We start from the raw sequence: 22,589 nt of genomic DNA on the forward strand, positions 1-22,589 counted from the left end.
GACTTACATTTTCATTGTGCCACTCACGGCTTTGGGTCAACCAAAAGCACTTTCCAGTCAATGACTGCAATTTTGATTTATGCGCAATAACTATTTTAAGACAGGAATTGTAGCATTCACATTCCCATAACACTGATACCCTTTGACATCCTTACAGAAAGGCAGACTGTCGAGAAATTCATGTCCCAGGCAGATCAGCCAGACCAACTCCCAGGGCCCAACCACAGGCTGCAACCTACCCATGAAACATGGGAGACATGCTGCTCTGCAGATGAGACTGAAACAACACAGTTTCAAGTTACCCCTCCCCAGCATATTCCTGTCAAATGCCTAAGCTGTTGAAAATAAGCTGAACAAATTTAAAGCTATCAAAGGGAATTAAGAGACTGATATGTACTCTATTTTATAGAGACATGCTCAATCCTGCTTCACCTGACTGTACCTTACAACCAGAGAGTTTCTTAATCCACTGGATGGACCACATGACATCCTCCAGCAAGGCAAAGGGTGGAGGGGTCAACTTCCTAATCAACACCTCTTGGTGATGACCCTGGTGAGTTACTGCTCCCTCAACCTAGAATATCTAACAGTGATGTGCCATCCCTCCTAACCCCTGTGGGAGTTCACCTCCGTTATCCTGATTGCAGTTTACATCCCACCCCATGCACACTTAATAAAATACACACTGCCAAAACTATCCTTGAGGTGGAATACCCCAAGGCCTTATTCATCAACCAGGCCAACCACAAGAATGTGTGACCAAAATACCATCAACATGTCTGCTGTCCCACTGGGGATCAAAACACCTTTCACACTTGCTACACAACCAAAGACACTTACTGCTCCAACCCCTACCCAGAATTTTGTACATCAGACATAGAACATAGAACATTACAGTGCAGTGCAGGCCCTTTGGCCCTCAATGTTGTGCCATCCTGTGGAATCAATCTGAAGCCCATCTATCCTACACTATTCTAATTTTATCCATATGCTTATCCAATGACCCTTAAAGCTGGCGAGTCTACTACTGTTGCAGGCAGTACGTCCCACACCCTTTCACCTCTCTGAGTAAAGAAACTACCTCTGACATCTGTCCTGGAGCGATCACCCCTCAGTTTAAAGCTATGTCCCCACCATCCGAGGAAAAAGGCTCTCATTGTCCACCCTCTGATTATCTTATATGTCTCAATTAAGTCACCTCTCTAACTTCTTCTCTCTAATGAAAAAAACCTCAAGTCCCTCAGCCTTTCCTCATAAGACTGTCCCTCTGTACCAGGCAACTCCTCATAAATCGCCTCTGAATCCTTTCCAAAGCTTTCACATCGTTCTGCTAATGCAGTGACCAGAACTGTACGCAATACTCCAAGTGTGGCAGCACCAGAGTTTTGTACAGCTGCAGCATGACCTCGTGGCTCCGAAATGCAATCCCTCTACCAATAAGCACCAACGTACCATATGCCTTCGTAACAATCCTAACAACCTGTTTGCCAACATTAAGGGATCTATGTACATAGACACCGAGATCTTTGTGCTCGTCTACACTATCAAGAATCTTACCATTAGCCCAGTACTCTATATTTCTGTTGCTCCTTCCAAAATGAATCACCTCACATATTTCCACATTAAAGTCCATTTGCCACCTCTTAGCCCAGCTCTGCAGTTTATCTACGTACCTCTGTAACCTGCAACATCCTTCAGCACTATCCACAACTCCACCAACGTTAATGTCAACCACAAATTTACTAACCTATCCTTCTAGCCCTCATCTAGGTCATTTATAAAAATGACAAACAGCTTTGGCCCCAAAACAGATCCTTGCGGTACACCACTAGTAACTGAATTCCAGGATGAACATTTCCCATCAACCACTACCCTCTGTCTTCTTTCAACTAGCCAATTTCTGATCCAAACCGCAAAATCATCCTCAATCCCAAGCCTCCATATTTTGTGCAATAGCCGACCATGGGGAACCTTATCAAATGCCTTACTGAAATCCACATACCCTCATCCACCTGTTTGGTCACCATCTCAAATAACTCAATAAGATTTATGAGACACAACCTACTCTTCACAAAACCATGTTGACTATCCCTAGTCAACTTATTCCTCTCTAGATGATTATAAGTCCTATGTCTTCTAATCTTTTCCAACACTTTACCCATAACCGAAGTAAAGCTCACTGGTCTATAGTTACCTGGGTTGTCTCTACTCCCCTTCTTGAACAAGCAGACAATATTTGCTATCCTCCAGTCTTCTGGCTGTATTCCTGTAGACAATGGCAACATAAAGTTCAAAGCAAAAGGCTCTGCAATCTCCTCCCTGACTTCCCAGAGAATGCTAGGATAAATCCCATCTGGCCCAGAGGACCTATCTATTTTCACACTTGCCAGAATTGCTAACACCTCCTCATTGTGAAGCTCAATCTCACCTATTCTAGTAGCCTGTATCTCAGTATTCTCCTTGAAAACATTGTCTTTTTCAAGTGTGTTCCTATCTGCCGATGACTTCTCATGTCCCCTCCTGGCTCTTCTTAGCCCTCTCTTTAGGTCTTTTCTGGCTAACGTGTAACTCTCAAGCACCCTAACTGAGCCTTCACATCTCATCCTAACATAAGCCTTCTTCTTCCTCTTGGCCAGAGATTCAACTTCCTTAGTAACCCACAGCTCACACGCTCGACCACTTCCTCCCTGCCTGACAGGTACATACTTATCAGGGATCCACAGTACCTGTTCCTTGAATAAGCTCCACATTTTAATTGCGCGCATTCCCTGCAGTTTTCTTCCCCATCCTATGCATCCTAAATCTTGCCTAATAGCATCATAATTGCCTTTGCCTGAGCTATAATTCTTGCCCTTTGGAATATATCTATCCCTTTCCATCGCTAAAGTAAACATAACTAAATTGTGATCACTATCACCAAAGCGCTCACCTACCTCCAAATCTAACACCTGACCAAGGTCATTACCCAATACCAAATGCAATGTGGCCTTGCCCCTTGTTGGCCTGTCTACATACTGTGTCAGGAAACATCCTGCACACATTGGACAAAAACTGACCCATCTAAAGTATTCGAGCTATAATATTTCCAGTCAATATTTGAAAAGTTAAAGCCCCCATAACAAATACCCTGTTACTCTCACTCCTGTCGAGCATAATCTTTGCTATCCTTTCCTCTATACCTCTGTAACTATTCAGAGGCTTATATAAAACTTCCAACAGGGTGACCTCTCCTTTACTGTTTCTAACCTCAGCCCATACTACCTCAGTAGACAAGTCGTCATCAAATAGGCACCGCCTCCATAATACTGTCTTTGTCTAACAATGCCACACCTCCCCCACTTTTGCCATCTTCTCTGTTCTCACTGAAACATCTAAATCCTGGAACCTGCAACAACCATTCCTGTCCCTGCTCTATCATATCTCAGAAATGGCCACAATATTGAAGTCCCCGGTACTAACCTATGCTGCAAGTTCACCCACCTTATTCCAGGTGCTCCTGGCTTTGAAGTAGAGACACTTCAAACCATCTTCCTACTTGCTGGTGAACTCTTGCGACCTTGAAACCTAATTTCTGATCTCACTACTCTCAAGCTCCTGGACACTGGAACTACAATTCAGGTTCCCATCCCCCCGCCGCATTAGTTTAACTGCCCCTCAACCCCACTGAAGAGCATTAGCAAATCTCCCCCCCAGGATATTGGTATGCCCCTGGTTCAGGTGTACATTATCCTGATTGTAGAGCTCCCACCTACCCCAGAATGAGCCCCAAAACGCTCCCTCCTGCACCATCCCTGTAGCCACATGTTCAACTCCTCTCTCTCCCTATCCCTCACCTCACTAGCACATGGCATGGGCAACAAACCAGAGATAACAACTCTGTTTGTTTGAGCACCAAGCTTCCACCTTGGCTTCCTGAATTTCTGCCTTAAATCCCCATCCCTTTTCCTACCTGTGTTGTTAGTGCCTATGTGGACCACTGCTCCCCCTCCTCAAGGAGCCGAAAACACGATCCGAGACATCACAAACCCTGGCACCTAGGAGGCAACACACCAACCATGAGTGTCTCTCGTTCTCTCCTATCCGACCCCCTAAGTATGGAGTCCCCAATTACTAATGCTCTGCTCATCTCCTCCCCTTCCCTTCTGAGCAACAGGGACAGATTCTGTGTCAGAGACCTGTACCCCATGGCTTACCCCACCCCCCCCAACAGTATCCAAAATGGTATACTTGTTATTAAGGGGAACAGCCACAGGGGTTCCCTGCACTGCCTGCCAGTTCCTTTTCTGTCCGTTGACTGCAACCCATCTGCCTTTTTCCTGTACCTGAGGTGTGATGACCTCTCTGTAACTCCTCTCAATAACCCTCTCTGCCTCCCAAACGATCCAAAGTACATCCAGCTCCAGTTCCAGTTCCCTAATGCGGTTTTCAAGGAGCTGGAGTTAGGTGCACTTCCTGCAGAGGAAGTCAGCAAAGACACTAGTGGTGACCCTTACCTCCCACATTCTGCAGGAGAAACATTCAACTGCCCTAACCTCCATTTCCATTATTCTAAATTCCCAAAGAGACTGTAGAAAAATAAAGAATTTTTAAAAACCCATGACCTTACCAATCCGGTGCACAGAACCTTGTTTTTTTGGTTAGAGGAGAAGGATGGGTAGGAGACACTACCTAGGTAGTGTTTCTGTTAACACAACCACCCAAATATATTACTTCACTTACTCATCAGTCCCATGTCTGCTCCTGCTCAGTGTGCACTCTACCTATTCACAGGGTAAGTTTTTAAATCAGTCATTCATCTTCCCATCAGCCCCCAGTTGATGCTCCCAATCTTGTTGCTGCTGAAACAAAAATAGAGGGGCCCGACGCTCAAGGTAAGTTTTCTTAAATTGGTGACACATCTTTTTGTTTTTAACAGACCATAAGGCTGTGCTTCTTCTCCCAGCTCACAAGCAGAACCTGAAGAGTGAGGATCCGGTACAGAAAATCCTACTATGCTCATCTGAGGTAATGGACAAGCTCCTATGTGACTGATGGGAGTCGGTGGACTGGTACATATCCAAGTACTCAGGGGCCAACCTTAATGAATATGCCAATACTGTCAAAGACTTCATCAGTGAGTGTGTAGCGAACTGCGTGCCAAAGACGTTAGCCTGGGTGTTCCCCAACTGGAAACCATTGATGAACCGGAAGATCCACTCCTTATTGAAGATCAGGTCTGAGGTGTTCAAGTTGGGTGTCCCTGACCTATACCAGATATCTAGGTGTGATCTTCACAAAGCCATCAGGAATGCCAAGAGACAATACCAGACTGAACTAGAGTCCTGGGCTAACCACATGAGCACACGTCAACACATGTGGGCGGCACGGTGGCACAGTGGTTAGCACTGCTGCCTCACAACGCCATAGACCCGGGTTCAATTCCCGCCTCAGGCGACTGACTGTGTGGAGTTTGCACATTCTCCCCGTGTCTGCGTGGGTTTCCTCCCACAGTCCAAAAATGTGCAGGTCAGGTGAATTGGCCATGCTAAATTGCCTGTAGTGTTAAGTAAGGGGTAAATGTAGGGGTATGGGTGGGTTGCGCCCCGGCGGGGCGGTGTGGACTTGTTGGGCCGAAGGGCCTGTTTCCACACTGTAAGTAATCTAATCTAAAAACTGTAGCAAGGTTTACACGATATAATGGGCTACAAAGTGAAATTGTGTAGAATCATTGACAAAGAACAAAAAACAAAGAACAAAGAAAATTTACAGCCCAGGATTTGGCCCTTCAGCCCTTCAAGCCTGAGCTGATCCAAATCTACTGTCTAAACCTGTCAGTCAATTCCTAAGCATCTGTATCCCTCTGCTCCCCACCTACTCATGCAACTGTCCAGATGCATCTTAACTGAATCTACCGTGCCTGCCTCTACCACCTCTGCTGGAAACACGTTCCAAACGCCCACCACCCTCTGTGTGAAGTACTTGCCGCGTGTATTCCCCTTAAACTTTCCACCTCTCACCTTGAAAACATGATCTCTCATTATGGAATCCTTCACCCTGGGGAAAAAGCTTGTCTCTATCCACCCTGTCTATACCCTTCATGATTTTGTAAACCTCAATCAGGTCCCCCCTCAATCTCCTTTTTTGTAGTGAAAATAAACCTAACCTACTCAACTTTTCTTCATATCTAGCACCTTCCATACCAGGCAACATCCTCGTAAACCTTCTCTGCACCCTCTCCAAAGCATCCACATCCTTTTGCTAATGTGGCACCCAGAACTGTTCACAGTATTCTAAATGTGGCCGAACCAATGTCTTTTACAATTTTAACATGACTTGCCAGCTCTTATACTCAATACCCCGTCCAATGAAGACAAGCATACTATATGCCTTCTTGACCACTCTATCCACCTGTGCAGCAACCTTCAGGGTATAATGGACCTGCACTCCCAGATCTCTCTGCCCGTCAACGTTTCCCAAGGCTCTTCCATTCATTATATAATTAGCTCTAAAATTAAACGTGCCTAAATGCGTCACCCCACATTTGTCTGGATTGAAATCCATCTGCCACTTTTCCGCCCAACTCTCCAGTCTATCTATATCCTCCTGTATTCTCTGACAGTCCTTTATGCTTTCTGCTACTCCACCAATCTTCGTGTCATCTGCAAACTTGCTGATCATACCAACAGTGCCCTCTTCTAGATCATTTATGTATATTACAAACAACAGTGGCCCCAACACTGACCCCTGTGGTCACCTTTCTCCATTTCAAGAAACTCCCTTCAACTACTACTCTCTGTCTCCTGTTGCTCAACCAGTTCTTTATCCACCGAGCGAGAACACCCTGCACACCATGTGACTTCACTTTCTCCATTAGTCTACAATGGGGAACCTTATCAAATGCCTTACTAAAGTCCATGTATATGACATCAACAGCCCTTCCTTCATCTAACAACTTGGTCACTTTCTCGAAGAACTTTATTAAGTTCATAAGGCACGATCTCCCCCACACAAAACCATGTTGCCCATCACCGATAAACTTATTCCTTTCCAAATATAAATAGATCCTATCCCTCAGTACCTCTCCAGCAACTTCCCCACCACCAATATCAGGCTCATTGGTCTGTAGTTACCTGGAATATCCCTACTACCCTTCTTGTACACGGACATAACATGGGTAACCTTCCAGTCCTCCGGCACCTCGCCTGTATTTAAGGATGCCACAAATATATCTGTCAGGGCCCCAGCTATTTCCTCTCTCACCTCCCTCAGCAACCTGGGACCGATCCCATCCGGTCCTGGGGATTTGTCCACCTTAATAACCTCTAGCCTACCCAACACATCTTCCCTACTTATGCCAAAGTGATCCAGACTAATCAAACTTTTATCTCTAATCTCAAGATTCATCATGTTCCTCTCCTCAGTGAACACTGATGCAAAGTAATCGTTCAGAATCTCACCCATTCTCTCAGGTTCGGCACACAGCCTTCCTTCATTATCTTTTAGTGGACCAATCCTTTCTCTAGTTACCCGCTTGCTTCTTATATAAGAATAAAATGCTTTGGGATTTTCCTTAATTCTGCTTGTTAAAGCTATTTCATGACCCCTTTTCGTCTGCTTGATTCCTTGTTTAAGACTTGTCCTACTCTTCCGATATTAGCTGCCTAGACCTTATGTACACTTCCCTTTTCCTCTTGGCTAGTCGTACAATTTCTCCTGTCAACCATGGTTCACGAATCTTGCCCTTCCTATCCTTTACCTTCAATGGGACATGCCTTTCCTGCACTGCCATTAACCTGTCTTTGAAAGTCTCCCACATCTCAAATGTGGACTTCCCTTCAACAATGCATCCCTCCCCAATGAGCTCAATACACTCTGTGCTCATTTTGAAAAGAAGTTCTGTGAAATGGTGTCACTGCCCCGACAGTCTCTGATGTACCTGCAGTCACAGTCACTACAACAGACGTCAGATTGGCCTTCTTGAGAGTAAACCCACGGAAAGTGACTGCCCGGATAGAGTACCCAGCAGTGCATTCAGATATCTTTAACCACTCCTTACTCCGAGTTTAGGTTCGCACCTACTTCAAGCAGGTCACTGTCATCCCGGTGCTATAGAAAAATCAGGCAGCGTGCCTTAATGACTACGGCCCAGTCGCCCTGACATCCATCATTATGAAGTGTTTCAAGAGCTTAGTAATGGCACGCATCAACTCCAGCCTGCCAGATTGTCTTGATCCACTGCAATTCGCTGACCTTCGTAACAGGTCCATGGCAGATGCCATCTCCCTGGCCCTACATTCATCCCTGGAACATCTGGATAACAAGGTTATGGACCTTAGCTCAACCTTCAACACCATAATTCCAACCTACGTCATCTCCAAAATCCAAGACTGAGGACTCTGCATCCCTCCATGCAACTGGAGCCTCAACTTCCTGACCCGCAGATCGTAATCAGTAAGAATAGGGGCCAACACTCCTCCACAATAATCCCCAAGACTGGTATCCTGCAAGGCTGTGTATGCAGGTCCCTACTATACTGCTTATACACTCACCACTTAAACAATGACAAGACAGAGTACAGGAAAGAGTTAGAGGGCTCATTGACATTGTGAGACAACAACCTCTCCCTCAATGTCAGCAAAATGAAGGAGCTGGTCATCGACTTCAGGTAGTGGAACGGAATGGAGGACGTGCCCCTGTCTGTATCAATGGTGCTGAGGTGGAGGTGTTCGAGAGCTTCAAGTTCCTCGGAATAAATATCACCAACGATCTATCCTGGTCCATCCACATCAAAGCCACAGTCAAGAAAGCCCACCAATGCCCCTGCTTCCTCAGAAAGTTAAGGAATTTCATCATATCCACAATGGCTCCTACCAAGTTTTATAGATCCACCATAGAAAGCATCCTGTCTGAATGCATCGCAGTTTGGTCTGGCAACTGCTCTGCCCAAAACCACAAAATAAACTACAGAGAATTGTGAATGCAGCCCAGTCCAGCATGAAAACCATCTACACTTCCTGCTGCCTCAGGAAAGAACCAACGTAATCCCCAAAGACAACTCCCTCCCTAGTTATATTCTCTTCCACCCTCTTCCATCAGGCAGAAGATACAAAAGTTTGATAACACGTACCAATAGATTTAAGAACAGCTTTTTTCACCACTGTTATCAGTCTTTTGAATGGACCTCTCATATTAGAGTTGATCTTTCTCAACACCTTATCTGTAACTGTAACGCTATATTCTGCATTCTGTCCTATTACCCTGATTACTTATACAAGGTATGATTTGCCTGGATAGCATGCCAAACAATACTTTTCATTGCATTTCAGTACATTTGACAATAATAAATCAAATCAAATCAACATGGCATCCCACCCACAGAGCATTTTGCCAATCTCAGCCTTTTGGCACTCAATCCAGTTGTTAATTTACAAGCTATATCCACCTGGCATCCCACCCATTTATACCTTGCCAGGCTCATCAACCTAGCACACTAACCACCTCATCTACTTGTCACCCAATCCACTTGGCACCCCATCCTTCCAGGACATAAGAACGCTCACTCAGCTAGCATCCCATGACACCTGACCCACCTGGCACTCTAACCCACCTGGCACATTAATCATCCCACCCACCTGACATTCTAATCCTACAGGTAAAAACAAGGATGCAGATGCTACAAACCAGAATCTGGATTAGAGTGGTGCTGGAAAAGCACAGCAGGTCAGGCAGCATTCGAGGAGCAGGAAAATCGACGTTTCGGGCGAAAGCCCTTCATCAGGAATAGAGGCAGGGAGTCTGCAAAGTGGAGAGATAAAATTTTATCTCTCCACTCTAAAGGCACTCTGCCTCTATTCCTGACGAAGGGCTTTCGCCCGAAACGTCGATTTTCCTGCTCCTCGGATGCTGCCTGACCTGCTGTGCTTTTCCAGCACCACTCTAATCCAGATTCTAATCCTACATCCAAGGCCCATATTTACCCTTTCATAGGAACCGTCAACGTGGCTGGTCGTATTGTTAGACATTCAAATCAAAGAACAAGCAACTGACTGCTGCAAAAGGAAGCCTGGTTTCTATCTTTGTTGCTGCATTTGTGAACTTCTGGATAGATTTGTAAGAAGAAACCCCTTTCCAGTGCAGTGTGGTAATTTTAATCTAATCAATGTTAGAAATAGGGTTTCCAACTTTGATCAGAGTATCTGGGATATTGTCATATTCATTCTTCAAGCAGATTTGATGACGAGGAAATTCCAAGAGATCGAATTAACATCTATTTTGCCATTAATTCAACTCAACTGTTGCTTGTAGTGCCCCTGAGACTCATACATACAGTGAACTCACGCAGTCTGCATGGGTTTCCTCCGGGTGCTCCAGTTTTCTCCCACAGTCCAAAGATGTGCATGTCAGGTGAATTGGCCGTGTTAAATTGCCCATAGTGTTAGGTGCATTAGTCAGAGGGAAATGGGTCTGGGTGGGTTACTCTTTGGAGGGTCGGTGTGGAGTTGTTGGCCAAAGGGCCTGTTTCCACACTGTAGGGAATCTAATCTAACCTAATCTAAAACAGATTCATTGGGTATCATGTGTCACCTTGCCTGCTCACAATAACTAAAGCAAAACTGAGGTGCTCTCGGGTGTTGTACCTGTTTAAAAAAACTAACTGCATCCTCTTGTTATATCCACACATCCTACCTATTGCTGGTTAATTCTTGATTGTGTTAGTTTATGATGTTATTGTATCAAAGGATGCTCCTTCTATATGGAGCTGGCCAGTTGGATTGCGATACAGAGTGACACCAACAGTCCAAGCTGAGGTTTCTATGAAGGTGATACCTCTTCAATCTCACTCTCCCCCGAATTCATAGAACCTCTACAGTGTGGAAGCAGGCCATTCAGCCCATACTGACCCTCTGAAGAGCATCCCAACCAAACCCTACCCTATCTCTGCATTTCCCATGGCCAATCCACCTAACCTTCACATCCCTGGACACAATGGGCAATTTCCCATGGCCAATCCACCCAACCTGCACATCTTTAACTTTGGGAGGAAACTGGAGTGCCCGGAGAAAACCCACGCAGACACAGGGAGGGCAGGCAAACTCCTCACAGACAGTCGCCCTAAGGTGGAATCGAACCTGGATCTGTGGCGCTGTGAGGCAGTAGTGCTAACCACTGAGCCATCATTATGGTGTCCATCAGGTTAAATTACCACTGATTACCTCTTGCGACGAGAGCGCAGGATTAGGGTGACTTTACTCTTATTCTTGTATCTACTTGAAGAGAACCAATGTAGTCCCATCCAATTGTGTACTAACTGTCGCCTTGGCCTTTGTTCCCTTTTCTCATTTTGTACATGCCTATCTTTGTGTTCCCACAATGCATACTAGTTGGCTTTATTCCCAGTACATTACTCATCAATTTCCACAAACTGTTAGTGAGTAATGACTTTGATAACACCAAGCTGTGACCTCTTCTTGTCTGTGACGTCTAAAATGGCTTGCAGTGCAGAATTAGTTCAATGTGTGAGAGAGTGTGTGTGTTTTATATTAAAAGATACTTATTAAAATGAGGCTAACTAGGATATACCTAGCCCATCACTTCTTACAACAGTATCAGACTGAGTTTTGGTGGGCTCCCATATCTAGATGCAAACCTGAGGGTCACACATAGTGGGTACCAGAGGGTCGTAGGACAGCAAAGAATCAAGCCTTCAAACTGAGGAGCAGAGGGACAGGGAGAAATCTAAAGAGATGGGGAAAGAAACACCATTGGTTATACTCTGAGTTGCTGAGTGTAAGCATGGAAGATTAAGTGCAGTGAAGTTGCGCACCAGGAATAGAATATGCAGGAAAGCAAAGCACACTTAAGTGCCAATTAAAGGGTGGAAGTGGTTTCCAGGGCACTGACATTAATTGCCAAGCTTCACATTTCCCTGTAATGGCTTGGATTTTACACGTCATGTACCCAGCCTGGCAGATAACCGTCACATTAGCCCAATGGCCCTGTTTCCCAGGCAACACCGTGGTTCGGCAGAGAGAGGTGGGAAGCTGCGTATGTAGCAGCTTTACCTCAAAGCCTGAATTAGAGCATTAGACCAGGAATAAATCAACCACCCAAAATAGCTTAGGCAAATAATACATTTCTCCACAGTACCTCCTCCAAGGAAATAGCTAAGTGGAGTATGTGCACATCTCTGTGTGTCTGAGTATTTGAGGATGTGTGTATATGTGTGTCTGTATATAAAATATGATAATGTACATAATACGTATGTGAATGTGTGTATAAACACATGCATGCCTATTCACATGTATATTTGTATGTGGTCAAGTATTTATTTGTTTGTATTTTTATGGAGATTAATTTAGAGAAATGATCAGGCAAACTAGGGCAGGACTTACACAGTCAATGGTTGGGCCCTGGGGAATGTTATAGAACAAAGAGATGGAGAGGTACAGGTTCATGGCTCCTTGAAAATGGAGTTACGGGTAGGCAGGGTGGTGAAAAAGGCTTTTAGCATTGTAGCTTTCATCGTCAGAAGTCAGACGACACCATGTTATAGTCCAACAGGTTTATTTGAAATCACAAGCTTTTGGGGCATTGCTCCTATGTCAGGTACTCCTTCACCTGACAAAGGAGCAGCATTTCGAAAGCCTGTGATTTCGAATAAACCTACTGGACTATAACCTGGTGTCGTGTGACTTCTGACTTCGTCCACCCCAATCCAACACCGGCATCTCCACATCATAGCTTTCATTAGTCAGAGTATTGAATATAAGAGTTGGAACATCTTGTTGCAGCTGTACAAGACATTGGTGAGGCCACATTTGGAGTACTGTGTACATTTCTGGTCACCCTACTATAGAAAGGATGTTATTAAACTAGAAAGAATGCAGAAAGGATTTACTAGGGTGTTACCTGGACTGGAAGGTTTGAGTTATAATGACAGATTAGATAGGCTGGGACTTTCGTCCCTGGAGCATAGGAGACTGAGAGGTGACCATATAAAAGTATATAAAATCATGAGAGACATGGATAAGGTAGATAGCTGACAGCACCTCCCCATGGTATGGAAGTCTAATACTAGAAGGCATAGGTTTAAGGTGAGACGGCAGAGGTACAAAAGGGCCCAGAGGGGCAATTTTTTCACACAGAGGGTGGTGAGTGTCTGGAATGGGCTGCTAGAGGCAAGCACAATTTTAACATTTAAGAAACATTTAGACAGGTAAATGATGGGAAGGGTATTGAGGGATATGGACCAACGCAGGTAAATGGGAATAGCTTAAATTGTGAAAACTAGGTGGCATGGGCAGATTGGGCTGAAGGGCCTGTTTCCATCCTGTAGACCACGTATAAGAAGCAATATTCTTAAAGTTTGTGAGAACCTTACTGCAGGATGGAAACATAACAGACAGCCATGTGACTGCTCGTAGCAGTAGTCGCTTGCCCAACTGCACTAACAGGTGCCCAAACTGCACCTGTTAGTGCAGTTTTCTCATGGACCCCCATTTCCTATCTTCTTTGAGGCAAACCTTCATAATCCTATTCATATCTGAACCCAATATTCAGCTTCAGGACAGTTACCAAAGGATCTCTCCTGATCATCTTGAAAGATGCCTCGGAATTAAGGAAAGGGCTGGTTGGAAATACCTTCCTTAGTTAAATAGAGCAGGCGATAATCATTTTTCTGTTTCAGAGCCCAGTACATGTGCACTAGTTTCCCAGTGGAAATGGAAGTCTGCCACTGTTCATGGAGAAGCACGTTTTGAAGTTGTAATGGACTGCACTCATTACAGCACCAGTAGCAATGAAAGGTCCTTCACACGGAAACCGTTACATAAAGCCAAAGAAGTTTTCAGAAGAGCCAACAATTTGAATGGAAACAAGACAGAGGTGGATGGCCACTTCAAGGTCCGTTTCTCCATTCCAAGGTTCTTGGTAGCCTCCTACTACAGCATTAACCACCTTCCCTTCCCCCACTCAACACCATCCAGGATAAAATTTTCCACTTGATTGACACGACATCCTCAAACATCCTCTCCCTCCCTGATGCTCAACAGCAGCACTGTGTACTGTCTACAAAATGCACTGCAGAAATTCACCAAAGGCTCCTTAGACAGCATCTTCCAGACTCACAAACACGAAAAAGACAAGGGCAGCAAACACATCGCAACACCACCACTACCTAAGAATTCCCCTCCTAGCCAATCACCATCGTGACTTGGAAACATATCGCCATTCTTTCAATGTTGCTGGGTCAACATCATGGAATTCCGTTCTGAACAGCATTGTGAGTCTACCTAAAGCACATGGGCTTCAACAATTCAAGAAGGAAGCTCACCATCATCTTCTCAGGAACAACTAGGAACTGGCAATAAATGCTAGCCCAACCAGTTCATTGAGTGAAGTCAAAGAAAAAAATCACCACCACTTACAGCTTCAGTTTACCCAGTTCTTCCTCCCATCAGGAAAGTGCCTTAAAGAAGGACTTAATTGCTAGACATTCACAAACATTCACTCCCTACACCATTGACACTCAGTAGTAGCAGTGTGCACCATCTGCAAGATACATTAAGGAACCTTAAATAGCACCTTACAAACTCAGGGTGGACTAGCATCTAGAAGGACAAGGGCAGCAGATACATGGTAACACAAGTTCCTCCTCAAGCCATTCACCATCCTGACTTGGAAATATATCAACCTTTTTTCACTGTTGCTAGATCAAAATGATGCAACTGTCTCCTGAATAGTGTGTGGGTCTACCTACCTCAAATGTCCAGCAGGTTTAACAAGGCAATCCACAACCACCATCATTTTCTCAAGGGCAACTAGGAATAGTGAAGAGATATTGGTCAACCCAGCTAAGTCCACATCCCATGAATGATTATTTAAAAATCTCAGAGTTAAGGGCCTTGATTGCTAAAGGCTATCAACTCAAGGGTGGAGCTATTAACAATTGAGAATGCAAACAAGATCAGGAGTGCAGAGATGTCTGAGGTTATAGAGATGGGAGTGAGAGAGATGAGGCAGCATTTGTGAACAGCATGAAGATCTTAAAATCAAGGTGCTGGTGAGCTGACAGCCATTGTAGAGCTGATAGCTGAATGGGACTTGGGGCTAGATGTTCAGAGACTGGCAGCATAGTATTGGATGAAGTCAGAAGGTGGGGGCCAGTGAAAAGGGCACTGAAATAATATACTGGACATTTGCCAGATGCACAGAAGAGGGTTTTAACAGCAGATAAGCTGCACCAGAGAGGAAGTTAAGCAAGGCTCCAATGGTAGAAATGGTGATGATGGGATGAAAAGCTCTATTCAGAAGTAATTCAATCTACGCAGACCCCACAGTCAACAACTGCACACATGGCTGGTTGACAATGGAGGGAGGCAATGGTGGATGGAGAAACAAGATCAGGTAGTTTGGAGCAAAGGTGTTGAAGCAATAGGTACACCTATGCTCTCCCCCCTCCCGAACCACCATCAAACTCATCTTCCTCTGAACAATGTAAAATTGGACATATTCCAAGAGCAAAGCTCAACCCTTGAACTGTTTACGAATCAAACTTTTTGCACATCAATGCCATTTTATGGTTTTGACTAAAATGCTTCTTCAAACAGCCACCGCACCTGCTGATGCTGATTCCTTACAGCAACAGCTTAAATGATCTAGTATTCCCAGGAAGCAGTGATATTAATGAAGATTCTGTATGTTGATAACAGGGCTCAGAGCAGCTGATGTAAGGACTCAGCGTGACATAATTACAGACCATGTAATTAATTAAAGAGACACTGTCACTCATATACTCACCCTTACTTTTTTTTTACACTGCCCCTTGCCAACTTTCCTTTTTTAACCTTCCTTTCTTTCTCAGTTTGACTTAAACACAGAACAAATGACCTAACGTTTCAGAGCCTTGGCACATCCTAAAGCGCTTTACAGTTAATTAAGTAATTTTGAAGTGTTGTCACTCCTGAAATGTGAGAAACACAGTAGTTGATGTGTGTGCAGCAAGCTCCCAGAAATAGGGAAGCAGTGGGGGGTACAGGTTCAGTCTTTGTGATATTGATTGAGAAATAAATATTTGCAAGTACACCAGGGAAAACTTCCATAATCTTCTCCGCAATAGTGGGCACGGAATCTTTTACATCAACATGAGAAGGTGGACAGGCCCTCAATTTAATGTCTCATCTGAAAGACTGCACCTCCAACATGCAGCAATCCATCAGTACTGTACTGCAGTAGCAGCTTGGAGGTTGCGTTCAAGTTGCTACAATGCTACATGTGGAATACAGGAAATAAATAGCATTGGCAATGTCTGTGGTTAAGGCAAGTGCTGAGTCGCAACATCCCATGAACAGTCTCCCAAGTTGCCACACTTACTAATTGCAGTAAGAACAGCTGCCTGAATGTGATGATTTTCCATAACTTCTGAGGTTGGGGTGAATATGTCTGGAACAAATCACTACCATGACTGTCAGCAAAAATCAACAGCTGTCAACAACAGCAACTGCTTTCTCCATGGCTTTAAGCAGTTCTAGTGACAGGTATCAATGAACATCATGGGGAAAAATCTGCTGGGTCATACCAGGTACAAACCAAAATGGTAGTGGCTGTTGGGTTTCAGTGATTTCAGCTCTAAGGCATCTCAATAGGAATTCCTCAGAGTAATGTCCTAACTGCTTCATCAATGACTTTCTCTCCATCATAAGAAATAAGGATTATCATCAATGACCACACAATATTCAGCACCATTCACAATGCCGACACATTGGTGGAGTGGTTGGGGAGGTGTGGTTCAGTGCAGAGAAATATGAAGTACTACATTTTGATACATGGAGGACATGGAGACACAGAATAAAATTAAAGGTATTATTCTAAAGATTCTGTAAGAGCAATGACATCTGGGTGTACATGTACACAGTTCATTAAAGGTGGCAGAACAGGTAGAAACAGCAGTTAATTATGTGTACAGCATTCTAGGCTTCTTTAATAGGTACATAGCGTATAGAAGCAAGGAGATTCTGCTGAACTTACATAGGACACTGGTTAGACCACAGCTGGAGTATTGAGAACAGATCTGGATCTTTAGTAAGAATATGAACACCTTGGAGAGAGTGCAGAAGAGGTTTACAAATAATGTAATATTATATAACACTGACAATATTGCAGCTCTCAGTGCCCAAATGAATAGACACATGGAAATGGAACCTTTGTTCAACATCTCCCCTAAAGGATGTCGCCTCTGACAATGCAGCATTCACTCAGTACTACTCTAAAGTGTTAGCCAACATTATGTGGTGAAGACGTGGTAATGAACTTGAACCCACAAGTAACTTATAAACTATTTCCAAACATTGTATAGAGTCATAGAGTCATAGAGATGTACAGCACGGAAACAGACCGTTCAATCCAGCAAGTCCATACCAACCCCATATTCTAAATTAATCTAGTCCCAGTTGCCAACACTTAGCCCATATCCCTCTAAATCCTTCCTATTCATATACCCATCCAGATGCCTTTTAAATGTTGCAAATGTACCAGCCTTCATCGGTTCCTCTGGCAGCTCATTTCATTCCATACACCCACCACCCTCTGCGTGAAAAAGCTGCCCCTTGGGTTCCTTTTCAATCTTTTCCCTCTCACCCTAAACTTATGCCCTCCAGTTCTGGACTCACCCACCCCTGGGAAAATACTTTGTCTATTTATCTTATTCATGCCCCTCATGATTTTATAAACCTTCATAAGGTCACTCCTCAGCCTCCGATGTTCCAGAGAAAACACCCCCAGCCTATTCAGCCTCTCCCAATAGTTCAAATCCTCCAACCCTGGCAACATCCTTGTAAATCTTTTCTGAACTCTTTCAAGCTTCACAACATCCTTCCAAGAGGAGGGAAGACCAGAATTACACACAATATACCAAACATGGCCTAACCAATGTCCTGTATAGCTGCAACATGACCTCCCAACTCCTATGCTCAATGCTCTGACCAATAAAGGAAAGCATACCAAACGCCTTCTTCACTATCCTATCTATCCATAACTCCACTTTCAAAGAGCTATAAACTTGCACTCCAAGGTCTCTTTAGTCAGCAACACTCCCAGGACCTTACCATTAAGTATATAAGTTTTGCCCTGATTTGCCTTTCCAAAATGCAGAGCCTCACATTTATCTAAATTAAACTCCATCTGCCAGTCCTCAGTCAATCTGATCAAGATCCTATAATTCGCCAAGCTAACCGCCTTTGCTGTCCACTACACTTCCAATTTTGGTGTCATCTGCAAACTTACCAGCTCTACCTCCTATGCTCACATCTAAATCATTAATATGAATGACAAAAATCAGTGGACCCAGCACTGATCCTTGCGGCACACCACTGGCCATAGGCCTCCAGTCTGAAAAGCAACCCTTCACCACCACCCTTTATCTTCTACCTTTGCACCAGTTCTGTATCCAGATGGCTAGTTCTCCCTGTATTTCATGTATACTATAATATTGACAACATAGCCAACATTGCTCTCCACCCAGAGTTGCTCCTCCACACAGTCAAATATTCACAGAACTTTTCTTCTTTAAAATAAATGCCAAATTGAATTATTATAATCAGTCGTCCCCAGAAGGCAAACATTTCCAACTGATGTGTTCCGAGCATTGCTAGACTTCCTGAAAATACCAGCATTTCAAGCCAAAGCAAGCACTGGTGGTGAACTACCAGTAAAAGCCATAACTTATGCAAACAGAGAAGTTTAGACTGTGCCAACTCACTGCTCTGTTGATCAGCTTTGGCACTGAGCTGCTCAGGATAATGCTGCTTCCCATGTTCCCACTCAGTTTCTGCGTAACCTTTTCACAACTAAAGCATGATTTAATGGAGAGGATTGATGTGTAATGGCAGGAGTCTTGCATCATTATATTTTGCGCAACATTACACAAGTATTATGTATATCCAGGAGCACAGCTGAGGTGCACAAAGTTCTAAATAAGCCTCCCTGCTCCCTACATTGCTTAGGCTTGGTGCCAGATGGGAGACTGAGTCACGCTGAGTGGGCAATCCCAGTTTAACATCCAGTTTATGGTCAGTTAATTGAAGGCATTCAGGCGACAGTGGCTCGCTGTGTCTGGTGACACCATTCCTCGGCTCGGAAAAGGAAGTCTCAGAAAATGCACAACTAAATAAGAGAATTCATAGAAGCATTAATCAATTTCTCCTCTACAAAGGACGTGTTTTATTTTGCGAAAGTTAATAGAGGGCATAGGTTTAAGGTGAGAAGGGAAAGATTTAACAAGGACTTAAGAGGCAACTTGTTCAGGCAGAGGATAGTGCGTGTATGGAATGAGCTGCCAGAGGAAGTGGTGGAGGCTGGTACAATTACAGCATTTAAAAGGCATCAGGATGGGTATATGAATAGAAAAGTTTCAGAGAGATACAGGCTAAATGCTGGCCAATGATACCAGATTAATTTTGGATACCAGGTCAGCATAGACAAGTTGGACCGAACAGTCTGTTTCCACGTTGGGCAACTCTATGATTCTACACAATATAAGTTCAAAATAAGGTTAGTGACATGCGGTAGCAGGATAGTAGGCCTTGCTCATTAAGTGAGTTGACTGGTAGTGACGCTGTCCCTGAGTCATATGAACTTATAAGTTAGGAGGAGAATGTCAAAGAATCATAGAGATATACAACATGGAAACAGATGCTTCAGTCCAACAGTACATACCGCCCATTTTCCCAAACCAAATCAGTCCCACTTGCCTGCATTTGGCCCAAATTCCCTCCAAACCTTTCCTATTCATTTACTTATCCAAATGTCTTTTAAATGTTGTAACTGCACCTGCATCCATCACTTCCTCTGGCAGATCATTCCACACATGAAACACTCTCTATGTAAAAAGGTTGCCACTCACGTCCTTTTTAAATCTTTCAATTCTCACCTTAAAAATATATCCACTAGTTTTGAACTCCCTCACACTAGAGAAAACACCCATGCTATTAACTATACCTACGCCCCTCATGATTTTATAAACCTCAAGAAAGTCACCCCTCAATCTCTTACGCTCCGGTGAAAAAAGTCCCAACCTATCCAGCCTACCTTTATAACTCAAACCCTCTATTCCCAACAACACCCCAGTAAATATTTTCTGAACCCTTTCCAATTTAATAATATCCTTACTATGGCAGGGCAACAAGAACTGGAAATAGTTCTCCAGAAGTGGCCTCACCAATGTCCTGTACAACCTCAACATGATGTCTCAACTCTAATACTTAAAGCTCTGAGCAATGAAGCAAGTATGCTAAATGCCTTCTTAATCACCCTGCCTACATGTGACGCAAATTTCAAAGATTGCGTACCTGAACCTCTCGGTCTGTCTGTTCCTGAGTACTACCTTGGCCCCGACCAATAATTGTGTAAGTCCTTCCCTGATTTGTATTAACAAAATGCAATACCTTGCGTTTATCAAAATTAAACTCCATCTGCCACTCCTTAAGAAGGAGGCTGATTCCTGAAGAAGGGCTTATGCCCGAAACGCGATTCTCCTGTTCCCTGGATGCTGCCTGACCTGCTGCGCTTTTCCAGCAACACATTTTCAGCTCTGCCACTCCTTAGCTCATTGAGCTAATTGATCAAGATCTCTTTGTAATTTTAGATAACCTTCTTCACTGCTCACTATAGCACTAATTTTGATGTCATCCTCAAAATTACTAACCATACCTCCTTAATTCTCACCCAAACCATTTATGTAAATGATAAACAAAAGTAGACCTAGTACCAATCCCTATGGAACACTGCAGTCTGATAAATAGCCCGCCAGCTCCACCCTCTGTCTCCTGTTGTCAAGCCAATTTTGTACCCAATTGGTAAGCTCTTCCTGAATCCCATGTGATCTAACTTTCCCATCAGTCTACCATGAAAAACCTTGCCAAATGCTTTACTAAAGTCCATGTAAACAATATCTACTGCTCTGCCCTCATCAATCTTTTTGATTACTTGCTCAAAAATCTCAATCAAATTAATGAGACATGATTTCTCTCTGACAAATCCATGCTGACTATCCTTGATCAGTTCTTGCCTCTCCAAATGCATGTAAATCCTATTTTTCAGAATCAACTCCAACAACTCACCCACCACTGATGCACCGATCACAGGGGTATCATTCGGTCCCGTCAGCCTGCTCTATCATATGATAAGACCGTGGCTGATCTATTTTCCTGTTGGCTTATCCCAATAGCTTCCTTGTCATTCAAGAATCTATCCAACACAGCTTTAAAAATATCCAATGACCACTACTCTTCTACCCCTGGTCTCTGGGAAAGCAAATTTCCCAAACCAGTGAACCTAATAGCAACAGGATTACTCCTCATTTCTGTTTTGAATGAGAGACCCCTTACTTTTAAACTGCATTACTTAGTTCAAAATTCTACCCCCCAGCAAAGGGAAATATCTTTTCAGTATCCACCCTTTCACATCTCCTCAGGATCTTATAAGTTTTAACAAGATCTTCTCTTATTCATCTGAACTCCATTGGATGTGAGTGCAGTGGATACCGAGACATTTAAGGAGGAAGTAGACAGATTTTTAATTAGTAATGGGTGAAAGGTCATGGAAAGCAGGTAGGAAAGTGGATTTGAGACTGAGGTGAGATCAGCCATAATCATATTGGATGACAGAGCAGGCTTGAATTGCCTACTCCTGCTCCTAGTTCTTCTGTAATGAAATATTATCCTTTGTTACAGGTGTGAGGAATTAAATAAAGAAGGATGCTATGCTTCAGTTATGTAGGGTATCATGAGACCACGTCATGAAATCTGTACGCAGTTTCGTTTTCCTTATTTAAGGAAGAATGCAAATATTTGGGTGTGGCTTGGGAGAAGTTTTATGGATTTGATACTACATTGTCTTATAGGATATGTTGGACAGGCTGGGCTTGTTTCCACTGGAGTTCAGAACAGTGAGGGGTGACCTGATCCTGAAGTGTATAAGGTCCTGAAGGCTATGGACAAGGTGGATGTGGAATGAATGTTTCCTTTCGTAGATGAGTTCAGAACTAGGGAGCACTGTTTTAAACTAAGGGCAGAGATAAGGAAATTTGATTTTCCCTCACGGCTGTGTGATTTTGGGGCTGTCTGCCTTAGAAAGCAGTGAATGCAGTCATTGTAGGTTTTTAAGACTGAGCTGGGTAGATTCTAGCAGCAGTGATGAAAAGAGAAGCAGAAATAATGTTTAGAGTCCAAAGACTTTCTGAAGTTGGGAAGAAGGGTCTATGGACTCCAAGCATTAAATTTGTTTCTCTCTCCACACGTGCTGCTCAATGTGCTGATTTTCACCAGTATTTTCTGTTTCCAACTCAGATCTCTAGCATTTGCGGGATTTTGCTTTTATTTGAGTGGATGGATTCTTGTTAGCAAGGGAATTGAAGCTCATTGGCGGTGGACTTGAATTTGAAAATCAAAACACAATCAGTCAATGGCAATCTTAGTTAATAACAGAACAGGCTTGAGGGATTAAATGGTTTACATCTGCTCCTATTTTGTACGTTAACATGATGGGTGGATGAACAGATAGAAAAGAACTGGTGAGCCTGCTTCTTCCCTCAAACATAACATTAAAGCAAAAAAGAA

The 22,589-nt window shown here is 43.7% G+C and overlaps 1 protein-coding gene across 1 annotated transcript in view; it reads right to left on the reverse strand.

Annotated features, from left to right (window-relative positions):
• LOC122548499 (uncharacterized) overlaps nucleotides 1–18,797 on the reverse strand; it is a 172,672-nt gene extending 153,875 nt beyond the window's left edge. Inside the window, exon 1 of the mRNA XM_087983494.1 lies at nucleotides 18,734–18,797. Coding sequence (XP_087839620.1) covers nucleotides 18,734–18,787 — 54 coding nt within the window. The 5' untranslated portion in view covers nucleotides 18,788–18,797. The remainder of the gene's footprint in view (nucleotides 1–18,733) is intronic.
• Between the last annotated feature and the right edge of the window lie 3,792 nt (nucleotides 18,798–22,589).

The sequence above is a fragment of the Chiloscyllium plagiosum genome, unplaced genomic scaffold (genome assembly GCF_037043375.1).
Source record: "Chiloscyllium plagiosum isolate Xiang-an unplaced genomic scaffold, Cpla_swu_hap1 HiC_scaffold_3, whole genome shotgun sequence".
In the NCBI taxonomy this organism is placed as follows: Eukaryota; Metazoa; Chordata; class Chondrichthyes; order Orectolobiformes; family Hemiscylliidae; genus Chiloscyllium; species Chiloscyllium plagiosum.